This window comes from Xiphias gladius, chromosome 10 (assembly GCF_016859285.1).
Source record: "Xiphias gladius isolate SHS-SW01 ecotype Sanya breed wild chromosome 10, ASM1685928v1, whole genome shotgun sequence".
Lineage (NCBI taxonomy): Eukaryota > Metazoa > Chordata > Actinopteri > Istiophoriformes > Xiphiidae > Xiphias > Xiphias gladius.
The window spans coordinates 23354449-23380927 of record NC_053409.1 but is presented as its reverse complement, the minus strand read 5'-3'; the positions used below and the strand labels follow the sequence as shown (position 1 = coordinate 23380927).

Here is a 26479-nt window from a genome sequence, read left to right as displayed (position 1 = left end):
CATCATTTTGGTTGAAGGCCTGAATATTGAGTCCTTTTTATTTGGTGAGGACCTGACGCTGCTGTTTTTCTTTCTGAATCAGACCACATGGGCATTCTAACCACTCTGTTTGTTCTTAAACGGCTCCGCTGCGCTGCTCGGCACAAGCAGAGACAATAGCTAAATTTAACTGCAGTTATATCAGCAGCTCAGTGTGCTCATGATCTAATTACCAAAGCTGAGGGAGTTGGGAAAAAGGCTGGTGTTTTTTTTTTTTTTTTTCTCCAAGCCTTCGTTGCCCTGTCGTGGTGTTTTAGCCGAGGAAAGGCACACTTTGTTGCCGTCTCCCAGATGAATTTTCTACACCAACCAGGGCAAAAGCTGAGACTGATGTCTTGCGTTTAGTCGCGCTCTCACAGACGCGTAGCCTTCAACAAATTGCATCTTTAAGGGAGGCCAAGGCCACCTTCTGTTTTATTTATGGAAATGCCACCAAGGTGCAAAGGTAATATTGTTTGCTTAGCGATACTGGAGTCGGAGTGAAGAATGTTAACCACTGGGGAATTTTCTCAGCCGCTGGCCAAAACAAGAAGGAGAATGGGCCGAAGCGACCTTGATTGTTGGAGTGAATCACGACACTTCCTTTCCTGTCACATGGCCCCCTCTGCATTGTTTTGATAATGATCAATAAGGAACTCCCCCAGTGGTTGACATCCTGTTTCTCCTGTACGATGGAGTGATAGCACTAATTGGTCGGTGAATGATTCATTCCGGGGAGGTTTTATCTGTGTCTCTCATCAGGTAGGATGGACAGACATGAGATTAACAAGAGCAGTAAACTGCCCCTCAAACCTCACCGCAACCTGTGTGATTCAGAAGCTCGCCGGTGCAAGGCCGGTCTTTCTATTTCTGGCGTGGCAGGTTGTTTGCCAAAAAAACTTCTCAGAATCTTTTCCCTTGATTCAGGAGCGATTCCGGTTTATGCCGGTGTTATTGTTCTTGTGCAGTAACAGGGGAAGGCAGCTTTGGCCAGAGTCATCTGTGTTTTAAAGAGTTATTCCGCTCAAATCAGAAAGGCCGTAATAGTTATTGGTTCCTAATTTTCATTAAACCTCAAATAAAGACTCCGTAATTCACCCATTTTTCTCCACACAGCTCTTTACCTCGTATTTTAAAAACCTTCGGGATCTAATTTTTAATGCTCAATTACTCCACAGCTGGATCATCAGTCTCAGTTATCTAAAGGCCGCAAAATGCTGCTTTAAACTTTCTGCCCCTTCTTTCACATTTTGCTCTCATAATTTAAGAAATGAAATCAATTTTGAGTTGTGGTTCTTTTTTCCTCTTTTTTCTTTTTTTCCATTTACACAGTCAATTCATAGAGAGCAGATGGCCCAAATTTTTGTTCCCTCTGATCGGCTGCAGGACATAAAAGTAAACTAATGAAGCCCGTGAAAGTTTAATCCTCCGTTAGTGCAGGAAGTTTTTTTACAGTGTTTTTTTCTGTTGTTATGCTGATTCATTTTAGTGTTATTTTGCCTTTCTTAAGGCTATCTGGTTTTATGATCCCCTTAAAGGTCGGGGCTTGTTTACTGTGTTCATCATAAGTTTCAAAAAAATGAATACACTGAGCTGCCAGAATGATTTAGTCTCCCGTGGAGCCTTGATTCTGTGGTTTTCTGTTCCTCCTCAGGTCCAGACTGCTCCGTCTCGGTGCCTGCCAATTCCTCCTTCTGGTGCCGGGAGGCGTACGCCGAGGCCGGGCTGGCCAGGGCTTCCCACAAGGCTGTGGTGGACCAGGGCATCATGTGGGTCATAGGAGGCTATGTCTTCAACGCCTCCGACTATCACATGGTCAAAGCGTAAGTGCTCTCCCCCGTCAGCATCTACTTCTACTCTCCTCCCAAAGAGCTGCCTGACAGGAGTCCTGCCGTTGCTATGCGACTGTGGGGAATGTGCTTGTGAAACACAGTGTCTCTGTTACAGAGATTTAAATATTTTTAACTTACACGCCTGTTAGACCAAGTGCTGAAGTGATACTTGGCCGTCGGTGTTGTCGGGAAGAAGCCACAGGACTTGAACAAGAAAAACCGAACGTGGCTCTGTGCAGACAACTCTGTGTTGGGCACAGGGTGAAGGTAGTGATTTAAAAACACAAAATTACAGGAGAGACTGACGCTCCTCCCCCTGCACTCCACCCAGGAAATCACACTTTTTCACTTGGCTCGTGTTTTGGTTTTATGGTTTGCTGGCAGGCCAGGGCCTTTTTTTTTAAAATTTCTGCCCAGGGTCTATCATGTGAGACTATAAAGGAGCTTTCTGCTAACTTTACACAGCGTCTTATATTTGTTACCTTGACATAGTCGGATTGGACAGTAGCATAAAGTCCCTTCTCAGTGTAACCTATTCCAAATGCGGTCGCAGTGTAAAAAGGTACGTTAAGAAGAGTGATTTCCGACATTATGTGAAAAAAGACCATGCGACTACCCTAAACCTCAGACCCACAATCAAAGCTCATGATAAGTGGCATTTCCTGTGTCGTATTTATAGGTAATGGGTGGATCAGTTTAGCAGGGCTCAGATGTCAGAGGTCGTCAGACCTTGGAGCCTTGATTGAGGCTAACACCGTGTATATATAGATAGATATAGATATAGATAGATAGATAGATATATAGAAAGAGAGAGAGATAGATATGCACACACACTAACACCATGTAGTTTTATGTACCACAGTCTTTCTTGTCTGGCACTTTTTGTATCAGTTTAGTCGTGGAAGCATCTGAATGATCAGAACCGGTTAGCGGCTTGATAGCAAGATAAGCTTGACCCACATGTGCATCTTAAAAATGGCAAAAGGAGGGAAAGAAATACACAAGGTAGATGAGTAGATTGATAACGCTCCCATGTCTGCCTGTTAGATATGAAGCTACAGCCAGAGGGCAGTTATCTTATCTTAGAATTGGGACTGGAAAGGGGCAAACAGCTGGCCTGGCTGTGTCAGAGGCTAACAGTTTTGGCCCACCAGCACCTCACAGATCACTGTCTTCCGTCTTTATTGTGTAATCAGTGCAAAAGCCAGTCTAAAAATGGACTATTTCGAGTTTCACTGAGGATATATTCTGGATCACTATGGCCGGGCACAGGGATTACCTGGAGTCCTGTCATCCCCAGCATTTCACCCTGTTCTTGGTCTCTATGCTTAGCTACGCCTGCATTCTTCTGGGTCTAGCTTCAGATTGGTATTGATCTTTGAATCAACCTCTCTGGAAGAAAATGAGAACTGAAAAGGCGTTGCTGGCCGGAGAGCTTGCTTACTGCTGTTTAATAACCGCTTTGGATCTCCTCCTTTTAAATGTTAGTTCTTCCTTTCTGTGGCCTGATCTGCATACAAACAGTTAGACTCGGAACACTCAGATCCATATTCCAAGCCCACACACAGTTTTATATTACAGGGAGGTCCCCGGTACTCTGAAATCGCCCCCCCCCCCCCCCCCGTCGCACTGAGATTAAAAGTGAGGAATTACAGAACATCCTGTACCATTTTGAGTCAGGTGCTCCCCACAGGCTCTATCTTTGTCCTGCTGCAGTGGGTTTACCTAGTCTTGTCCTAGGTAGACATACTGTGTAATTGTATAACACATTTGGAGATAAAGATACTTGGCTGAAAGCTCACCGGCCAAGGGATGACGGGGAATTGATTGATGTGTGAAAATGATCCAACCCCGGCGAGATCAGGACATACTGACATACATTTTGCAAGGGAGCACAAATCTTCCTTGAGAGGCTTTTCTGCAGCGCTCACCACACCTTTCTCCTCGCTCTCTTTCTGAAGGTATAACCTCAGCAGCAAGAGGTGGCTGACCCTCGACCCCTCCGTCAACACCGTCACACCGCGATACGGCCACTCGCTGGCTCTTCATGAGGTATGTGGAGAGAGGGAGAAGTGCACGTCTGCTAAGACATAGGGTGTACATTGACACGACCCAATATGACTGTATTCATTCTTACCGTGTTGCGCTTCCCATGCACCTGTTGTTTCTGCCGACTCAGCCTCAGTGCGCGATGAATACGACTTCAGAAGAGGACGAGGAAAGAACAGATGACAACCAAATTAAATGAAGGCACTAGCAGAAACCTTATAAACTCCCCATCCTCTTATTTATCCTTTCCGTAGTGTCTGTTTGTCGTCTGGAACTAATACATAAATCGCTGGGTTTTGATGTGCTGCAGTGAAGTGGTGAAGCAGTTTCCTCCCAGCCAGAAAGACTGTTTGGAGCCGCTGATGGAATAATAAATTAGAGAGAGGAGGATTCAGAGGAAGACGCAGTCTGTCTGCTCTGTGGTTTGAGAGAACCGGGTTTGAGCCGAAGTGCCTGTGACTCACAAATTGCATCACGGTGTATGAATGTGTCATGGAAGTCAACGTGGGCTTACGAGACAAACCTGAAATCAAATCTGCGTTGGTACGTAACAGATAGAAGTGATGGAAGTCTTGCAACCACGGATAATGTACCGGTACAGGTAACATTAAAAAAAGAAAAAGAAAGTCAACCAGATTTACCCAAAATTGAAATCCTAATCTGAACAAATCAATTGTGAAGCTCACAAACTCGACTACAACCATTGCTTGTAATAACAACGCAGGTACCCAACCCCCAGTAGCTTCTCTATTCAGTACTATCTGCAATGCTTGCACGTATATTATGAGTAAATTTTACGTTAATTTTAGTTTGAAAATCGAGAAAATGATTTCAGATCTCGAGATCAGCAGACATTATTCTGTCTGACCTCCAGACTGTATTCAGCTCTGTCAGAGGGGAAATTGTTCCAGGGAATACTAATAAAGGAATTCAATATTTCTTGGAGAGTCCCTAGTGGGTTTTTTTTGCTACGTTTACTTTTGATTATTAGGTTTCATTAGAATGATAGTTCATGATCACTGTAGTTGAAGAGTGCCAGGCTTTGGTTCACTCATAATGAGGTACAAAAGGTCAAAGTTCAGGACTGGCCTCCTACATACTAATAGTTAGACCAGTGTGTGGACAAACTGCAAATGTTTCAACTCTTAAAAAATGCTTGGATGGAAACGCCTCTCCTTGCTTTCCTCATGTGGATTTATTCTGTAGATTTCACAGAGGATGTAAAGCAGATCTCGAATAGATATCAAACAAATCAGATGAAATAGAAAAATGAAAAAGACGGGCAGAAAGAAACAAAAACAAAATACAGGCACAAAAAAAGAATTTGTGTGTGTGTGTGTGTGTGTGTGTGTGTGTGTGTGTGTGTGTGTGTGTGTGTGTGTGTGTGTGTGTGTGTGTGTGTGTGTGTGTGTGTGTGTGTGTGTGTGTGTGTGTGTGTGTGTGTACAAAAAGATAAAGTAATTCAAATAAATTAACTAAAAATACAGAGAGAACTTGAAAAATGGTCCCTATCCTTAAAATGGCAGATGACTCTCGCAATGCACATCTAATTTCTTCCGGCGTTGGCTCCGGCGTTACATTTTCGAAAAGTAGTCAAACTAGAGTTAAGCTTTTATTTAATTTTTTCTTTTTTTGTTTAATGTATGGACGACAGTAAGAGTAAGCTTCCAAATATTTAATGTACCATAGTTTAACATAGTGCGTAACAGTGATTCTTCATGCTGTAAAACTCACTTGAAAGATTTATTGTGTTCATGTCCATTTATTTTTGGGACCTCTGCATATTAAAGGCCTAATTCTGCTCCACTGTTTGTCTGTGTTTCTATCAGGGGAAGATCTTCATGTATGGAGGAAAGATTGACTCCTCGGGAAACGTGTCCAGCCAGCTGTGGGTTTTCCACGTCCAGAACCAGACCTGGGTCCTCCTAGGCCCCCGGGCCAAGGAGCAGTACGCCGTGGTGGGACACTCCGCCCACGTCGTGCCTCCCGTCGAGGAGGGGGCCAGTCCTGTCATGCTGGTTTTGTTTGGACACTGTCCTCTCTATGGTTACATTAGCCAGGTCCAGGAGTACAACATTGGTAAGTTGTACGTGTTGTCAGGTTTGTAGAGAGACTTGTCTTTGAAACAAAAAGTCATGGGTTCAGTGCCCGTACCTACGAGGTGTCTTGGAGCAATGCACCCAACCTCTAGCTGCTCCCTTGCCTGAGCTAATAACCTTGGCCCTGGCTGGGAGTGCCTAATATATCGGTTTACAACAACAGGAAATTAACAGTGGCCACCATAATGAAGCTAATGAGTTTTGACTCGGGTGGTGTGTTCATCTAATCCACCAGCCTCGTTGGCAGGAAACCAAACTTCATTAAGAGGTCTCATTGTCTTCTAAAAGCCAATCTGTCTGAGAAAGTGGGATGAATAAACCTGCCACTGTGGCTGATGGACAATTTGCTCACAAATGAAAGTGATTTGGATGCTGTCGTTACCTGAACGGACACCGATTAAATCTGATGGCTGTCTGATGCCACTTTTGTACTTGTAATGCATTTCAGGGGGCAACAATACACACATTTATATTGAGTTAACACACCCTCATTAATAAAAAAAAAGTGTGTAAACTGATTTAAGCTCTACGGTAATAACCACCCCTTCATCCCTGCTGGGAGCCAGAAACTCACCCCTCCCTGAGAACACGCTGAGACCTCGCTTGACCCAACTGTAGTTTTCCCTCAGTTTTCTGAGTCCGTTGTGTTATGGCAACCCGAAGCCGGTTTTCCGTTGCTCAGTGAAAGATGCTTGTGTGACCCTCCAGCCAGGAACACATGGAGCGTGGTGACGACAGACGGCGCCCTGGTTCAGGGCGGCTACGGCCACAGCAGTGTTTTCGACCCTGGCACCAGAGCCATCTACATCCACGGAGGCTACAAGGCCTTCAGTGCCAACAAGTACGGCTTGGCTGGAGACCTGTACAAGTTTGACGTGGACAAGAGAAAGTGGTGAGGACCTCGGTTTATTGACAGTAATGTAAAGTGGCTCTTACTGACACGCTCGCTACGAGAACAACATACAGCACATACATACTTTCACAGTGCAGTATGTTGTGGAAGTGTGAAATACTGTGTATTTTTTAGGAGCTCAGAGTCAAGAAAGGCTAGAAACCCCCAGTGTACAACACAGAGCTGTATCATAGAGCAGTTGTGGTATTACGCTACATATTTCACATCACATTGCGATATTCCGTTTTCTTCACCAAATTTTCTCTAACAAACCATTTTCGCGTTTTAAAATAAGAACTTTCAACCTCTTTTATCCAATGATGCTTTAGACCAGTAGCTAATTCTCATCAAAACAGTGGTGATTTCCTGAAAAGTTACACAAATAACAATGAGGAAAATACAACACTAAAACACAATTTACACCGCAGTGACAAGAAACGAAATACACTGCAACATTTTGACATGGAAGGAGAGGTGAATTGATTAGAGATTTTGTTGAAAATGAACGGTGCTTGCCTGAGTATTGATGTTAAATAGGGAGAAATGCTTGCAAACGCGTTTTTGTGTTGTAGTAAGCAACGAAGCTCGCGCTAATACGAAATGTCCGTAGACTGAGAATGCAATTTAGTCTTTTTCACTTGTGTGTGTGTAAGGACATCATTCTGTATTCAGAGGTAAGAGCTGTGCACTTGCAGTTTGCAACTGTGCATGCAAGCGTTTTCCACATTGAAACTGTTGTGAAAACTATCGTAGAGGACTGTATTAAAGGTCACCAGGCAGTCGAAGTGTGCAAGGGAGAGAAACAGCTGTAAACAAAAAGGAGTTTTACTGTCTCTTAGTTACAAAAACAGTTGCCACACTAGCATGTGGGGATTGTCACCACGGATGAAACTCATCTGTAGTCAGCCACACTGCTTGTCTGAGAGCACCAGCTGTATAACATCTAACTGTATAACAACTATCACGGTGCGTTTGTGCAGGACCATTCTGAGAGACAGCGGCTTTTTCCGCTACCTCCACACGGCGGTCATAGTGAGCGGGACGATGCTGGTGTTTGGAGGAAACACGCACAACGACACGTCCATGAGCCATGGCGCCAAGTGCTTCTCCTCCGACTTCCTGGCCTACAGTCTGGGTCAGTAAAACGCACGCACGCCCACCCACCCACACACCCGCACGGACCCACACCCACACCCACACCCACACACACACACACAGCAGCAGCAGCTCCCGCATACTGCTTTCCTAGCCTCACTTCAGCTGCGCATGCATCATCATCTGTTTTTTTTCCCGCACGGCGCTGCTTTGCATTCACACGGTCGCACGGAATCACACTTGGGAGCTGCTCGGTACAGCTGCAGTCTTTTGTTGTTGGACACTGAGCCGCTCCACTGGAGCAACAAAAGGCCAAATGTCACGACTCGAGGTACATGAGCGGTAAAACCACAGCCCACTTTCATACAAAGGACTCATAATAATGTGGAGTTTAGTTTTCCGGCAGGGTAGCGTCAGTGCCTGCCCTCACTCTCAGTTAAGATTTGTAATATCTACATGCAGAACATCCCCCGGAGCTGCAGCTCACACTTGACTCCTTGAGAAAGGTAAATACAGAGTGATCAAAGCTTATTAAAGTAAGCACTAAACTGGTCAGTCTGGGATTCACACTGGTGGCTTTGTAATCTCAAATCTCTAGTGTTCATTCCAGTGTTTATTCTTGTGCTCTATTCTTGGGCGCCATTAATCAAGAGACTTAACCCTCACTTTGTGTGACGCAGCTGCTCAACAGCAGAGAGAGACTGGTGCATGTGTGTCTGATATCAAGAAGAAGCAGAGAAGACTGTTGGATAGAAATACGTTTCCTGTCTCTCTTTATTGGTTCAATACGAAGACCAAGAGTTGTTTGTCGACTGTAGCGTACTTTTTATTTTAAGATTCTAATTACAATCCCGTTTAAAGGTCTCTGATATGTCCCAACACATGTTAGCACTGCTTTGTCAGAAAAACAACCTGGCATCCTCATTGCGTGGGCTGCCAGCGAACATTGTTGTAAATTGAGTCGGCCTCCTTCCGCAGCGCTGTTGTGAGCTGCTCATTAAGGGGGAAGCTTTATTCTTTCTGGCTGGGAGGGAGAATTCCCCGCAGGCCACGAAATGGCCCCAGGACATTCTGTTTTTCCGTGTCATTATGAAAATGATTGACGGGCAGCGACAATTACGGTCTCGGGGGCACAAGCAAACCCCCCCCCCCCTTTGCAACCGGGTTTTGTTGAGATATGATGAGAATTGCATGTTCGGACAGAAACATCTCCGGCAAGTGTCCCCTTTTGTAAAGGTGAAGGCTGCAGCAGCGTGTGTGGAGGAATCGCATTAATTTACTTTTTGGCAAAGTGTCCTATTTATACATTTGTTACAACGTGTCCCCACTTGGTTGGCACAATGAGATTAACTCATCTCCTACTGCGAGAAAGTAATTGTTTTCGTGATTTCCCTGGAGAATTTGTATTTGAGTCGAACTTTAGAAATGAAAAACTTCAACTATTGTTTTTTTTCCCTGCCTCTGTTCTGACCTCTCTCTCCACCTGCCATTCCTCATCCTCTGTATTATTTTGTAATTGGACAGAGAAGGACTAGCCGGCTATTTTTCTCCTCCCACCACCACCACCACCAACCAGCTGCAGGGTCGCTGTCGGCAGCAGCGGCAGCTCTGTAATTGTCTGGTAATTACATCTGAGATGGGTCACGTATCAAGGACTAATTGCCCCTCCTTAACAAGCTGAACTCGATTTAGAGCGTGGAATTCAAGGGCCTTCCGCTGTCCTGACATTGGTAGATGGTGTTGTAATAAATCCCCACTCCGACGGGGCAGCGCACCGCAACACCTGCAGTCTGGGTCCGTGGCACTAGAGGGCACTGTCTACCTGAGAACGGTGGAGCCCCCACAGATGTCACTCCCTCCTCTGGGAAACCGTGATGACTTGCACTGCATTGTGCTAAAGGAAAGTGATGTGCTGCAGTCACTCTTCTGCGTTCCGGCAGCTCCGACTTTCAGGCTCTCACACCGGGTCCTTCTGTTGATTCTTTCTTGTCTTTTTTTTTGTTTTGTTTTTGTTTTGTGTCAACATGATAGGTGTACACTGTCAAATACAGCTGGAGCTTCATTTATAACCAAACCTACAGGTACCGTCACCATTCGTTTGATGTGGAGGTGAAGACATCTCAACGTCTGAGTTAAAACGGGGGTAAATTTTGTCGAAAAAAGTGAAGTGAGGTTTTTTTTTCACATCTAGGGCACATACAGCGGGGTCCAAAAGTCTACATCCATTGTTTGTCCAGTATTTTGGTGACGGAATTCCAACATGTAGCTAGGCACTTCTTCACATAGAAATATATAGATAGATAGATAGATATATATAGAAAACAGCTGTGCAACCTAGATGTCTAAACCAGTCGTTCCGAAACCCTTAAGTTGGGACCTTCAAGGTGATTAATGGGATTAGTAAGAAAGAGATGTGTGAGTTTTCTTGTGATTTATTGGATACTTTCACCTCTAGAAATATGTCAAATGAACAGTCTAAGAATGAAAATCACACTTTGGTTGAAGTTCTTCTGTTCAGGGTCATGTAAGTCCACTTTGGCCCAGCACCACCAGAAGGGAGGTGAGGAAAGACCCCGACCAGGCTGTTTGGTGTGTCACAGGGTCAGAACAACTGGGCACACGCTACCATGGCAGTTAAGCGTCCTCACCTTCGTTTCTCAAATCAGCCGTTGTCTGTCCTCACAATCGGCCGTCAGAAAATGGAAAAAGTGCCGTCCAGTACCTGTCCTAAAAAGAAGAGAAGAAGAAATGGCTATGGCTCAAACCCACAGATGCCCGATTGCATTTTCTTACTGCGATTGTTGCTCCCGTAGCAGTCAGGCCCTCGGTGCCCTGGTCGAGGACATTTACAGCTGTTACAGGTCTGGCCAACGCCCGGCGGCACGTCAGCTGAATTTCCAACCGCTGAAGACCGGTGGTGTGCCACCAGGACGAGGCGAGCAGTGCTTGACCAGTTAAAGCTAAAAATATGCAGCATTTCTTTTGGAGGTTTGCGCATGAGCATCGTGGATAATCCTGGGATCTTTGACGGGTGGTTATCTATAGCTCACTACAGGGAAGTGCGCTCGTCAAGCTGCCCTTTCATCAGCTTCGACCGTTCTGAGATCAGTTACGATCTTGCACGCGGTATTACACACACGTGCAGATGTGTGCGGAAACTGCACTTGTGCATTAGAAGATTAGTAAAACCGTCTTTTCTTCCTAAGTGTTAAGAGGTAGCAGCCGCAAGTAAACAAGCAAATGACACTGTGGTTTATCGCCTAAAAATCAGTAGAAGTTGTGTCACTGATCACCTCGGTCAACATGCGTGAAGACAACGAGTCGGGGTGTATAATGGAGCCGCACCCTTGAAAGGAAAGCCTGCACGGACGTATTCATTCAGTTTACATTTTTACAGTCAACCATGTGACGTAACACCCAAACCCTTTAATTCCGTTCTGCTTTTTAGTCACCGTATCGATATCGTTACCTTTTCTGTCAACCAGGGTGCAGTGGTTCAATGTTGTGAAGGATCTGCAGTAGGTTTGAGAGGTTGAGACAGCTCGTTGAGGCAGGAGAACACAGGAGGCTGCATTGTCAGTGGGGTGTGTCATTGTCAGTTAATGGTAAATATTTTTGGAGATGACCAGAAACTGCGTATTTGATATCAGTCAGGTCGAAGGAAGAAACCCTAACGCTGCTTCAGCCAGGAAGGAGCGCAGAAAGGTGAAGACGTCCGGGCAGAGTGCAACAAGATGCAGGAGAGAGACGTTCAGCACAGGAAAGAGGGGCAGCACAAAATCATGAGACAGGACAGGTCCTGAATTCAAGAGGGATTTGCTACGACTGCTGTCATGAAAATGAACGCTTGAGTCTGGTCCCTTTTTCTCGTTGGTGTAGTAAACAGCTGAGTCGCATATTGAGGTGGTGGGGGTCCGTGGGGAGAAGGTGGACAGTTTGACCTCACTGTGTCTTCTTTTCATTCCAGCATGTGACGAGTGGACAGTGCTGCCTCGACCGGACCTCTATCATGACGTCAACCGCTTCGGGCACTCGGCGGTCTTCAGCGACAGGTAATCTTTTTATGCAGCTCTCGACTAGAAGCACAGTTTGCAGCGTGCTTCACAGAAGTGTTTGTTTGTTTTTCGTTATGTTTAGTGTTTCAGCCAAAGTAAAGACAATTTGGGCGTAATTACAGTCGTCGCGTGAAATCATGATCACAAGAGTCTGACTAAACCTGCTGGGGCCTGCTTTTGTGGTCTTATCGTAAATTCAGTCAGGGTATTAATTAGCAAATAATACAAACTAACGTTATACTTATGTACTGTTGTTTTATAATAAGGTGCTTGTGGCTTTTTGCAGTAGCCTGATTTCTGAACAGGACGCCAAGTTTCAGAAATCCGAAACCCGGTTCTTGACTTCAGATCTAGAGAAACCTAGACATCTGTATATGCTGCAGTCAGAAAAAGGGAGGTATCACTGTGGCAGAAAGATGAAGGGAACGATCATTACTGCAGGGGTTGCGTCCTTCAGTTCCACACAATTAGATTCAAACTCTGACCAAAACTGAGATCCAAATAAGATGGTTCACACCAACGGACAGTCAACATGTTTTGTATAACTTAGACACATCTATGTGGTGAGGGCGAGAGTCTGCATTCGTTGACAGCAGAGCTTGTCCTCCCGCCGCACCGTCGTTCCGAATACTGGGACCATGAAAGACAAGAGGCAGCTCTCCGAATAATCGGGTAGGCATAACAAATGCAGAGGCTTCCGAACAGGGCGCAAGGGGTCAATGAATATTGCGGTGAGTTTCAGAAAATGACGCGCCTCGTATGCCGTGGCCTTCGCGGGTCACCTGATCCGAACCGAGCTGAACACGCGGAGATTGGATATGGGATGCGGGAAATGTCGGAGTGACGTGTTGGACAGCGGCCTCCACCACCACCGTCAAAACACCAAATGGGGGAAATATCTGTCTGGAGATGGTTCCACGGACTTGTAAAATCTGTGCCAGGGAGCAGTGAAGCTCCTCTGAAGGCTCATGGTGGCCCAACACTTTATGCAGTTTTTTTTCCTTTTTAAGTTGGGTTATACCTGTATGTCAGATAGAATATACCGCTCTTGGTTAAAATAGGTAGGGATCGAGTTGGGGGGGGGCAACTGGCCACTGCAGTTTGTGTGAAGATGTGCTATTATTTCCTGTCTTAACCTGATCTCACTCAGTAGCCTTGCTTCTTGAGCGCATGTAACCCAGGGTGACAGATGTTATTTCCTCTGTGGCCCACACTTGTTTAATTATGCACTCATGGTATTTAAAGGTGTGTGGAAATGGAATATGTTATGCAAACAGACGTGTGCAATACCTATCTGCATCTAATGTAAATAGGAGCTGGGACGTGATTTTTTTTCTTTTTTTTTCATCCTTTCCTGGTTCTTTTATTCATGATCACATCTCTGTGCACTCAGAACATGGTTGTGGGAACAATCTGCACACACTCAGCAGAGGCGACAGCGAAAATAGATTAAACTAAACTGAGATATTCACTGTTTGGTGTGAAAAATTACTGAAAATGATTGCTCTCGAATAAGTAAAACTCATCATGGGTGTCTGAAGTTTTGAATAGAATCATTTGCTGGCAGAGGGAGACCAAAGTTGACAACAGAACTGTGTATCGAATGAAGAACTTTAGATAGAAAAGAAACATCTAAATGCTGCTGCTGTTGCCTCGCCCGTTTTGCTTTTTGGGATCAGACCCTTTAAATCTACAGTCTCTCATCAAACAAGATGCAATGCTCCAATAGATCTCATCATCTCATATTAAAAATATTCACTCTTGTCATGCACGGTTGACCTCTTTGGAAGTGAAATTTTTAAAATAGATTTTATAAAAGTGAATGGGAATTGGGGGGGGTGGTCCACGTGCTGAGCTGACAAAGACAAAAATCTTACTTCAGCCCGACGTAACGTGGCCTCCACGGGAGAAAAACGGCAAAACACTTGCAACCACGACCAGCTGACAGAGAGACTACATCTGAAAAACACAAAACCTTGTCGCCTCGGAAAAGAATCCTTTCCTGCGCATTCATACATGACATTTCATTATCAGTCTGCGATGTGAATAGATTGTGATGGGCATGGTGCTGTGACCAGAAGGGGTTGACTCAAATATGATCTGCTCGGGCAGCGGAGCAAGACGCCGCGATCTGTGTTAAATTATACATCCTGTTGTAGAGAACGCATCAAATATTAACATGACTCACCGGCCCTGGTTGAGTCAAGCCTCGCTGATGACTCCTGTTCCTCAAGAGTTTGTTTCGTGCCATCGTTCACTCAGTTGATCAAATTCAGATTGAACTGCAGTCACCGAGTTCAACACAGAATTTATTAAGTTTTCTTTAAACTCTCTTGCTCTGGGACGAAGACGTTGAAAAGCAATTTGTGTTTTAAAGCTTAAAAACAAAATAATAAATTGCATAATAGGGAGAAGAAAATGTGACCAAACCCAGAGGAGCTTCTCTAGAGATTAAGGCAGTGATGTGAGGAAGGCGTTGTCTCAAAGGTCAGGTTTGAGTTTGAATGTTGAGGGGAACCACCGATGTTGTAATAAAATATGAAGCAGACATTCACTTACTCACTCCTGCATTGGTCAGACAAATAAGCGACATCACATAACCCCATTTTAGCCTCTTTACTTTGGCATTCGGCTGATTTTTAGAATTGATCTTAAGGTTTTCCTCTTTGCTTTTAAGGAATTCAAGGGTCTGAGTCCAACACACATTTCTTAGCTTTTTTTTTTTTTTGCCCCATAAATACCTGCACACATTCATCGTTTTATTGTTTTGCCCCCCCCCGCCTTTTTCTTTGAAGCATTTTGTAACTTTGTTTACCAGAGTCCTTCACTAATAAAGGTTATTATTATTATTAATTAAGCTTTGCCCCTTCAGAACACGTGATGTAACATCTGTGAAGCCTTAAAGAGACACTGTACACCCAGTCATCACTTTCGATCTCCAATCGCTCCTTCATTTTTCTTGCTTGTCGGTTCAGACCTCACGGTCACCAGTTTTCAAGAGAAAATGGCCCCTGTGAAAAGCGTTGACAGCGTGTTTATCCAGAGTAACGAGGAGATTATTTCCGGAAAGAGATGTTGCTCTTGAATTTTTCAATGATGAGAGCATCGCAAATGAAATTCCCTTCTCTCCGTTGTACTGGGGCGGAGGCAGACATCCAAGAGGCGGACATCTCATAACATGAAGAATTTAAATGTGTGTCAGGAAATATGTTTTTGAACTGACCCTTTTTAGTACATCCTTTCTCTGTCTTGGCCGACCTCTCCTTCTCTGCAATGACCCGTATCTTTTTTTTTTTTTTTTTTTTTTAATGAAAAGGAAAGGAGCGAATAACCGATGGGGTCCTCTGCAGGACTTCCACATTCTCCTCCTCCTGATCCATGCACTCAGCAGGAAGTCCGGAGCGAATAGTCTGAAGTGTGCCCTCTATGATCCGAAGGGACTTTTGATCGGTCTGGTGGAAATTACACGTCCGCCCTGTCCAGCCGCTGTCAGCGCCGGCGCACACATGTACAGGCCCAACTCTCACTCACAAAGTAATCCTGGCAGCTGAACTGAGGCCAGGGGAGAAAGATGTTCAGATATGCCCCGGACCTGGCATCCAAACACACACACACACACTCGGAGCAAGGGGTTCTGTCAGATCCATCCGCACAGGAAGCGAGCTCTTGTTCAAGATTTTAGCAGACTTGTGAGGTGGGTTGAAGCCCAGAGAAGGAAAACACTGCTCAGATTAAAATTCTTTGGCTCTCACTGTGCACAAAAGGTCGAAACTGGAGAAAATTACGGGTTAGAAATTGGCTTCTCATACTTCCTCGGTTCCCCTCCCTCTTTTCACCTCTTTCTCCTGTCGTCCTCTAACATCTTCTCTCCTCCTTCGTCTCACAGTGTGATGTACGTGTTCGGCGGCTTCAACAGCCTGCTGCTCAGTGACGTCCTCACGTACACCTCGCCCAGCTGCGCGGCCTTCTCCGGCCAGGCGTCCTGCAGCCAGGCCTGGCCGGGGATCCACTGCGTCTGGAACAGCACCCAGGAGACCTGCCTGCCCTGGGAGAGCGACGCCGTCGCACCTGAACAGCAGCAGCTGCCGGCCTCCTGTAATACAAGATCGTGTAGGTGACACCGCCGTTGCATCGAAATCCCGCATTTGTGCGTGTCCGCCATGTGAAACTAATCCACGGTGATTTTAGATTCTTGCTATTTTTCCCGAGCGTCTGCAGCACTCATCTGCATTCACGGCACTGATGTCCCATGGGATGCAGAGAGTGACAGAAACAGCTTTTTTGTCACGGACTGCCAATGAGGTCTCATACATCAGAGTGAAAAGGGCAAAAAAAAAAAAAAGCCTCACCAGGGTGTGTGAGGCTTTGGGATGTAGAAAACGGGGCCTTGATGCATCTCCAGAAAACTGTCCAGATGCTGTCATTACTCTGTGTGTGATGAAATGCTTAGTTGATTTATCGGGTAGTTGATCAACATAAATTAGTATTAATCACAGTTTTGATAGATGTTAAAGCAGTTTATTAAGCGATAAAGCCAAACATTCTCTGGTTCCAGCTCCTCAAATGTGAGGATTTTCTACTTGTTTCTGTTTTATATCATTTTAAAGTGAATGCTGTTGCCTTTATAATGATTACCTGAGTGTATGTGAGAGTGCGTGCGTGTGTCCTATAAACGCATTTCACTACCTTTTAACATGTTGTTATATTTTCGTTCAAAATGACAGTGTGTCCCAGTCCGCAAGTTCTACTGCCCTTAGTGTGTGTGTGTTTGTGTGTGTCAGGTGTGTCAGATAGGACACGTGGAGGTAATCATCAGGGACAGTTGAGCCAGGTCTCTCCGCTTCCTGCGGAGCATTCTCTTCTGTTTGCTGTTTCACCAGCACGGCCGGTCTCAATTTCCAGCGCTGGCGTCCACAGAAATGCTGGCAGATGGGAACTGCGCCCCGGAATATCTTTCAGGCACATTTAATACCGGGGGGGGGGCCCCTCCGGTCGGCTGCTGTCTGGCAGTCGCCCTGCCCCAGTTTCCCCAGAAGAAGCCTCATGTCCAGCACGTGTCAACTGATCTAGCAGAATCAGAATTACTTAAACTGCCGCGTAAGAAACAATCGGGGACCACACAAATTCCCTGCGCTTTCATTTTAGGGCTTTGGGTCAAATTCTCAATAAGAAGTTGCAGAGGTTGAAACAGCAGATTAACATTCGACAGTGAGAGGTCTAAAGATAGTTCCACGTTGGCCTGGTAATACCGCAAAGACGAAAAAATAGTCTCTAAAGTGGTTCAGTCATGGGTGGAACCAGCGGTGTCTGGCAAATGAGTAACTCTAATCAGCCACCCCCAATCGCTCAACGGCCACTTCTGTCATTCATAAATATAAATTAAAAACGACGACGACAAAAAAAAAAAACAAAAACAAAAGTGGACTCACCCGACAAGGCATCTGGAAACTGCAGTCTGGTTAGGCCAAGTATCATTTCTGTCTGCATTGTTACGAAATTGTGGATTTGTGGGAAGTAATCACATTCCGCGTTCTTCCGAACTTTGCAGATGCTGATAACGAGAGGTGTGACCAGTACACAGACTGCTACAGCTGCACTGCCAACACCAACGGCTGCCAGTGGTGCTCGGGCCAGTGCGTTTCCCTGGGAAGCAACTGCACCTCCGCCACGGTACGAAAAGGGACCCCGCCGGCACTTCCCTCCGTAATTGTCCTAGAAAAGCAGCACTTCGTTTTATAACATTCAGGCCGCAGCAACACCAGCTAATGGGGGGACATGGGGAGCGGGATAAATCTAAGAGAGGGAGGTGGTGAGAGTTTACCAACTTCCTGCGGGAGACGTTGGCGTTGAGTGCTTTGGTTGTTTTGAACATTAAAGGCTATGTCGTAATGCTTTAGTTGAAGAACAGCGGTCTTCCTTTTTCATGCCACAGAATTTTCAAATTGGATGTTAAGATGGGAATATCCTCATGTCACCTTCAGTTTCTCTCTTGTTATATAGATCCGTATACGTGTTTTCACTGCACATGAGAACAAATTTATTTTTGAAGAAAATCGCGTGCTCTGTAACAAAGCACACCAGTGTATAAGATTCACTTGTCGTACAAGCAGAAATCCGATTTTTAAGACTTCCTGAACAGTCACAGGCTCTCGGAAGCACCTTGTGAATGATGAATGCTCGGACACTGTGGGCTCCTGCGGCCAATGCCAGTGCAACCCCACCAGCCTTGGCAGATTTTTGCTACTTTGAATAAGATACAGAAATGTCTCGACAGACCTTCCTTTCATTTCCTCCAAGAGTTACTACACCTTATAAATTAGGACGTGTCAAATTTGAATAATGAGTAAATAAAGAACTGATGAAGCACGTACTTGTTTCCAACACTGAATCTGATTCATTTCATCTTTAATTAAGTGACTGCTCATTCGGAGGCTGTCAGACACACGCAGACTGCACTCGTACCTGCACTTGTCTAAAATGAAAATACTTGATAAATAAGGTTTCGTTTTCTCTCACAGCAATAATTTGACCATCTAATACGTGCGATAACCTGGCTTTCTGTGCAAATAGCTGCGGCTTCGTGAAGGAAAGACAAAACTTTCTCACCACGTCACAGATGCTTAAATCTTTTCCAGTGAAAGTCTCATAAACCCAAAATGACCTGCCCCCTCATCACGAAATGATGTTGTGTCCCATCCGCCACCAAACACTGTCTCATTTCGCGGAAACGGGTCACATGTACGTAGTGTGAAATGTAACGATTTGGCACTTTTGAGTCGTAAGAGTTGACGCCTGTTTGTTTTTCTGTTTTTCTCCCCCCAGGGGGCAATAGGGGAGTATGATGTTTGCCCCAAGGACAACCCCTCATATGTGTGCAACAAGAAAACCAGCTGCAAGAGCTGCGCTGTGGACCAGAACTGCCAGTGGGAACCTCGCAACCAGGAGTGCATTTCACTGCCAGGTAACTGCGGATGTTATCTAATGGAAATAAAACCATTAAATTTCCAAAATTTTTACTGCCGGCCAGCTATCTTATCGTTTTTATGAGAAGCACCAGCTTAATTTCTGAGATTCAGGGATGCATGTCGCTTGCTCTTTGTAGCAGGTGCATTGTAAAGCTGAAAACGGAATCAGCTCATTTTTCCCATAATCAGCCCTGTGAGTTTTTCAGAACTAAAAGAAAACTAAAAATAAGATCCAGATTGTCCTAAAATTAAAATTTCCCCTAATGCAAAAGACACAGATGCTTGTATTTAATGCAAAGGTGACATTACAATAGTCGGCCCCTCTTACATTTTACTATTATAAGGTGCCTTTTTGGGCAGTGATTCTCCAACTGTGGGTTGCGTGACCCCAAGAGGTCACAAGATATTTGTAAAGGGTCAGAAGAATAGGGATAAGAGAGAAGGAAAACCGTTGTAGCAACAGGATACTGTTTCATTTTTTCAGATTTTTCTCCAATTTCTTGCAATAATGGTTTGCTTTCCCTCATCAGGCCTGTGGAATTTATTCAAACTGATTAATGTATAGATGTTGAAGGTGGATAATCAAGATAGATCCCAGTTCGCCCCACTAACATGCTATCACCTCACGTGCCGGCCTAGCAAACCTGAAGCGTCTATAGCGCCAACTCCTCGTCTCTTCTCTCGTTTCCAGAAAATGTGTGTGGTGAAAGCTGGCACCTGGTGGGCAACTCCTGCCTGAAGTTCATCACGGCGAAGGACTCCTATGACAACGCCAAGCTGGCCTGCAGGAGCCACAACGCTGTCCTGGCCTCGCTCACGACACAGAAGAAGGTGGACTTTGTCCTGAAGGAGCTGCAGATTATGAGCGTGGTGGTAAGACGGAGGAGGGGTTTGGTCCTGGGTATTACTTATCAGATTAGACGAGACTTTGATACCCCCCCCCCCCGTAATTGGGTGGTAAAATCGGCAGTGAATAAAATATATCGATAAAGCTTGAGATACGCAGAGTTTTACATTAAAATAGATGTAGTGGTTAAAATAGATAATTACAGCAAAAAGACCACAATAGACAGTGAATCTTCTTTGACAGATTTTCGTGTCGAAACACAGGCGCGCGTTTACAGATGAGACAAGAAAAACACAAAAGAATCCAACAAGAAGAAAGGAAACCACGAAGGTCCACAAAGAAACCATCCTTTTAGTTTTTGAACGCCGATGTCTTTGTGGTAGCTTCTCTCTTTTTGAAATGTTCTCTTTTTTTTCTGCAGGTGAGCTCTGGTCGGATCCTTTTTGTCTGTAATTTTTGGACCAGTGAGCGTGAAACAAATCTTCCATTTACAGATACTTTCCTCAGAGCTCAGACATCTCTTACTCACTCCTAGTGTTTCTCATACATTACATTTTAATATTTACTTATGTCATTGTAGAGCTGTGTGCAGTGAATTGATTTTCTTATAGTGTGTCTCTCTGTCTCTCGCTGTCTCTCTCTGTCTCTCTCTGTCTCTCTCTCTGTCTCTCTCTGTCTCTCTCTGTCTCTCTCTCTCTGTCTCTCTCTGTCTCTCTCTGTCTCTGTCTCTCTCTCTGTCTCTCTCTGTCTCTGTCTCTGTCTCTCTCTCTGTCTCTCTCTCTCTCTGTATCTTCTCTGTCTCTGTATCTTCTCTGTCTCTGTCTCTCTCTGTCTCTGTCTCTGTCTCTCTCTCTGTCTCTCTCTCTCTGTCTCTCTCTCTCTCTGTCTCTCTCTCTCTCTCTCTCTCTCTCTCTCTCTCTCTCTCTCTCTCTCTCTCTCTCTCTTTGCCTCTGTGTCTCTCGGTCTCTCTGCTTCTCCTCGCTGCAGCGGATGCGATGCTCGGATAAATTGCAATGAAATGACTAATGGGCAGCATTATTAATCAGGGAGCATGTCAAAAAAAAAATTAATGATAGCAAAAAAAATGAAAACAGGGAAAAGTGAGGAGAGAGCAATTAGGAGGAGCAGCAGGAGTACAAGGCAGGCACAGAAACAAACAAGGGAGAGCAGAGAGTGGGGAGGGAGGGATAGGAGGTTAGGGGATTCAGTTTGAATATTTCCAGAGGAGCAGCAGAGGAGCTGGCAGCAGGGCAGCAGGAGCAGGGAGAGAGGGAGAGGAGAGAGAGGAGAGCAGAGAGAGAGGAGTGAGGAGAGAGAGAGGAGGAGCACAGCGCAGACTGCAGCTGAGGAAGAGCTGCAGCTGGGCAAGCGGCAGCTGAGATTGACAGCAAACGCAGAGATCGAGCCGCATACGTCCTTCATTTATTTATCTGTCACAAAGTACTTGGCAATTTAAATTATTTGCAGCCCCGGCCCCCTCCAATCACTATTACCGATCATTATTTGAAATGTGCACGTAGAAATAACACATACACTACACAGACAGTGCGGTTTCTGCAAGAAGTGGTGTACAAGTACACTGTGACTTATTGTAAGTATTGGCTTGGCCTCGTAGCTTTGATCCTGCACCCTCTAGTGGTTAATGTCATCGATCAAGAATTGCAATATAAGCTCGTATTTCACTACGGGGCCGAATTGAGTGCGAGTATTGCCTCAAAACGTACATAACAAACAGCCGGAGTTCAGCGTTTAGTCAGTTGGGTCTAATCAGCGAGATCAGTATACATTCACAGCAGTACATTTTGTAGTAAACATCCCAGGTCTGGACTAACATTTGTTTTCTAACTGTCCAGTTTTTTGCGTACCTGCGTGCACAGAGACTCTGAATCATGCCTCGCAAGCCTTCCCGCCTTTGTTTTATTGACACCGTCGGTTACTGTTTAGCAGTTCCAGCTATTACCAGACAGGATCAATCAATCCAAGAAATGCAAGTAAGCCTGACGGAACAGTAATTCGAATCATGTCTTTGAGAGATCGAGCTCCCTTTGTTTACTACTACTGCAACCGCATGGCCATTGATTAGAGATGAGATGGATAAAGGAGTCTCTCAAGTCCATTGGAATAAAGCTGCTTTTATTGCCGCTCAGTCAGTCCAGTGGATTTTATGTCAGTGCAGATGAAAAATTCCTCTCACTTGTCCTTTTGGTTGTTGTTGTTTTTGTTTACAGCCACGGCAAACTTGTGATTTCCGCCAAAAAAAAGAGAGAAAAAAGATGGCTATTACTATTTGTTTCTGACTATTTGTTCATGACATTGCTTTTCAACAAATGTCCCGTTAGTCTTCAATTATGGAGTAACCGGCATTTTTTTTAGTGAACATTTAATGCGAAGAGATTTCCCAGCATCACCAAATGATTTAGAGAAAAATGTGAAAAGGAAACTGGACGTAAATTCCTCTGTCTGTTTTCACAGTACAAGGCCACGGTGACGCCCTGGGTGGGGCTCAGGAAAATCAACGTGTCGTACTGGTGCTGGGAGGACATGTCGCCCTTCACCAACACCACCCTGCAGTGGCTCCCCGGAGAGCCGAGCGACGCCGGGTTCTGTGGCTACCTGGCCGAGCCGGCGTCCAGCGGACTGAAAGCTCAAACCTGCATCAACCCAGTGAACGGCAGCCTGTGTGAACGACCGGGTGGGTTCGCCATGCCATATTGATTTTCAGCATATGGTTGTCAGCAGATAGCTGTTAGATTACATTCGGATTCGTGGAAACTGACTCGAATACACGACCACAAAACATGTAAAGTTAACGTCGGGGTAAATACACTACCGTTGAAGCCCAGACTTTGCTTGCGGTCTCACGTGACAGGCAAAGGAAATGGGGCAGAACAGGCCCAAGATATCCAGGCTTGGAATCGGCACGCTAATCTTTCTGTCCCGGCCTCGCGAGGCGTTCTAGATACAGAACTTGCTGTTTCTGCTCGTTTTTGTTCCAGGCACCCCGTGTCTGTCCGAGGAAGCAGTTTTTATGCCAAAATATCGTGTAGTCTAGTCCCAGCATTTGTTAACTTTAGCTAGCTCCACCGACTGTTACTGCATGTCAAACACACCGGTAAACTAACCGTGAATATCCCATGACAGCGGACAGCAAGTTTGAAAGCTGTGGGCATATAGCAGTCACGGAAGGTCTAATGAAAGACTCTAGTGAGTTTTATTATTTGAAATTTAAGATCCAGTGTTTCTGGATCTTGACCCATACTAGGTACTAAAAACTGAGCATCTTGGCCTTTTCTGCCTCAGTTTTGACCATTAAAAAATTAGTAAATTGTGGTAGAACCCCTTTAACTGCAGGTGCAACTGCTACCAGCTGCTTTCAAAATGTGTTGCACAGCCATAAGCAATGGAAGATGATTTTTTTTTTTTTTTGCACACATTTTACAGTATAAAATTGCAGAAATATAATTTAAAAGGCAAATGGAGGCGTTCACGGTTTAGTAAATAGATCTGAGGTTCGTCTGAGGTTTGTTTTTATAAAATGATGCATCGAAATTTCTGCCTGGTTGCATCAGAAATTCTCAGTGTTTGACACCGACCAGAAAATGCATGAGGATCAACTTTTCAGCCGTTTTAGCAGAAGTTACCCAGGACAAACAAGTTGTTCTGCTCTCCAGATACAGCAGCACTTTGTTTGTCGTAGTCCAGTGGCGCTCAGCACGGGGAGAACTCTGCCAGAGCACGCTTGACTCCCACCGAGACTTCCATGCTGAATGTCTGCGCTTTCTAACTTTCAAAGGGGCTTAAACCTAACGTGCTGAAAATGTTCCCCAGCCAACCACAGTGCCAAGCAGTGCCGGACGCCATGCGCCATGCGAACCACCTGCAGCGAATGCACCAGCAGCAGCTCGGAGTGCATGTGGTGCAGCAACATGAAGCAGTGCGTCGACTCCAACGCCTACGTGGCCTCCTTCCCCTTCGGACAGTGTATGGAGTGGTACACCATGAACACTTGTCCACGTAAGACGTCTCATTCCTCTCTCTCTTTCATGTCCATTTACGGGCTTAATACGACAGTCATTGTGATTCTTGTCCCGTTTTTTTTTTTTGTGATTTTGGCAAAACACACCACAACTATATACACACTCAGAATATTCAGTCCAAAGTTAGTATTCCGTTAACACATTCTTACATGTAATTTAAAAAACAAAAAAAAGATGTATGTCATTCAGTCTCTTTCATAAAAGTGTGGGGGTATATACACTGAAATTAAACCCCACTCAAAGCATTTATTACAACACAGCAGTTAAGTGAAAAGCAGTTATCGAAAAAGCCCCGGGGCTTGATAGAGGCAGGACGTTGCCCTTCTGCCATTGCTATTTTTGAGTATGGCAATTTAAATAGGTAGAGCTGTTCTTTGATCAACGATATAAGGAGTTAGGAGTTTATCGAGAACGAGGAGCTTGGGACTAGACGACTGCTGTAACGTTCCCGCTTTTAAATTGAGACAGCACTGCAAATAACAAGATAACTGAGGACGTCAGATGATTTCAAGGGTTGTCAATTAAAGACGCCGCTCGGTCACACTTTTTATTTTATGGGGCCATCATTTCTGAACGATTCTGAATAATTTCCAACAAGTTTCTCGAAAAGAAAAATGTAATTTGGTAGTAATTTAAGGGAAAATTGAGAGTGTGCACAGTTGGTACTCTTAATAATCTTTCAGTCGGTGCGCAGCGGGCCAGCTGAACGTAGCGAAAAGTGAAATTTGTCTACAGGAAAGCACATATCTTTATACCATATGGAGGGGAACGTTTCCATTAATATATGAATACTGAAAGAAAGTTTACTTGGGTTGCATCATTGATCTCCTCACACCTCTGTAAGAGCCTTTCTAATTGTTATGCTTTGCGGCCCTCGAATCGGCATCTTTACAGCGGAAACCCAATGATTATACATAAAATGTTCACTTTAAAATGTGCGTGAATCTCTCTCTGCATCCCCTACGCCCTTCATGCTCTTTACCCAGTTCTTCTCCTGTTTACTCTGAACAAATTGCTGTTGCTGCCATAGAAAAACATTTTGCAAAAACACTTTATGTCTGACACATGAAATGCTATTTAAACCTCTCATTAGGTTGCAGCAACATGTACGTGTATATGCAAGTTGTGTAACCCCCGACCGCTCACTCAGGATTCCTGGGTTTCAATCTATGAAATGAGTGAAAACGTGCACGAAAGTAAAAGCCCAAATCTGAAGTCTGCTCACGTAATGCTCCAGTTACAGTTAATGTACAGTAAAAGATCCTAAAAGGCAACATTTTAAATAACTGTGGCTTTCTGGAGCAGAGCATCTTTAAATATTTGGGGTTTTTTTTACCCTTCATTAAACACATTAAACTGTGGCCCCTCCAATGGATAAGATGAACATTAATAACAGTTTGATAACTTAACCTAAAATAAAGGCAAATGTCTGAGCAGGGCCGGTGGAGAGTATCGTGGCTCAGGAACGAGCTAAATTTACCGTTGAGCCTTGTAAAAAGGTATTGTGGGAGTTCCTAGCTTAACCTTCTGCAAAGGCTGGACCTCACCCTCCAACGCCCGACGTAACCGGCTTACTCCGCCCCGTCGCGCGGTGACTGGCCGTGCTGCGTTGCTGCCCATGTTTCCTAGGACGTAGATTGATGCCTTAACTGAAGGCTTTGGTTACGCAAGGGAAAACTCACCGAGAGCGGTCTTTCAGGGGCAAACCAGATAAATGTAACACGTTGTAGACACGCGAGCAAGGACAAGAAGGCAACTAAAATACATAAACAACAATGAGGTCAGTACAAGACAATAGCTAGATGATATCAAGGGTTATATCCAAAACATGTCAAACTGTCCCTTTAATGTTGGAGCTGCTGTCATACAATTATGTTTTTCTCTTGTAGCAGCTGACTGTTCGTCAGCTAACATTCAGAACCCTGGCTCTGGAAACGCTGGCGACTGTTTTTCCCATATGACACAGGTCGATTTTAAAAAGACGATTGCGGCATCAAAAAAGAAAAAAACCCTCAAAACCGTGTTAAATGTATTGTTTTCGACCGGGGCTGCCTTGTGTGTTTTGGTGCAGCGGAAAACTGCTCCGGGTACAGAACGTGTGGCCAGTGTCTGGACCAGCCCGGCTGCGGGTGGTGCACCGACCCCAGTAACACGGGCAAAGGTCAGTGCATCGAGGGTTCGTATCGCGGGCCCTTCCAGACTTCGGTCCCGGCCCCGTCCACCCTGCCCGGTCTGCCCGCCAGCCCCCAGCCGGCCCTCAACGCCAGCATGTGCGCCAGCGAGGCCAAATACAACTGGTCCTTCATCCACTGCCCAGGTAGGAGAGGCTCTTAGTTTTCTTTTGTAATCTAAGACATTAATCCTTTGAAAATACCGACTTCTTTAATGCAAAGTACAGATTGTGTTCTTGCAAATTTATTTATACTTGAAGGGCAATTCCACCACTTTTACACATTGAGATCAGCTGACTTGTTATGAGAAGTACAAGGAAAACAGGTATACACTGTAATATAAACTCTGAAGTAGGGCTGGATGGAAAAATCTATATTCCGATTAATTGCGAGTTTTATTTGAATGATCCAATATCGAT

The 26479-nt window shown here is 44.9% G+C and overlaps 1 protein-coding gene across 1 annotated transcript in view; it reads left to right on the top strand.

Annotated features, from left to right (window-relative positions):
* The window catches only part of atrn (attractin), a 132636-nt gene that overhangs the window by 20182 nt on the left and 85975 nt on the right, over positions 1–26479 (top strand). Inside the window, exons 6-18 of the mRNA XM_040136426.1 lie at positions 1673–1841; positions 3812–3902; positions 5729–5978; positions 6707–6890; positions 7871–8025; positions 11953–12037; positions 15927–16150; positions 17589–17710; positions 18863–19001; positions 19697–19878; positions 22325–22544; positions 23681–23866; positions 25961–26206. Coding sequence (XP_039992360.1) covers positions 1673–1841; positions 3812–3902; positions 5729–5978; positions 6707–6890; positions 7871–8025; positions 11953–12037; positions 15927–16150; positions 17589–17710; positions 18863–19001; positions 19697–19878; positions 22325–22544; positions 23681–23866; positions 25961–26206 — 2253 coding nt within the window. The remainder of the gene's footprint in view (positions 1–1672; positions 1842–3811; positions 3903–5728; positions 5979–6706; positions 6891–7870; positions 8026–11952; positions 12038–15926; positions 16151–17588; positions 17711–18862; positions 19002–19696; positions 19879–22324; positions 22545–23680; positions 23867–25960; positions 26207–26479) is intronic.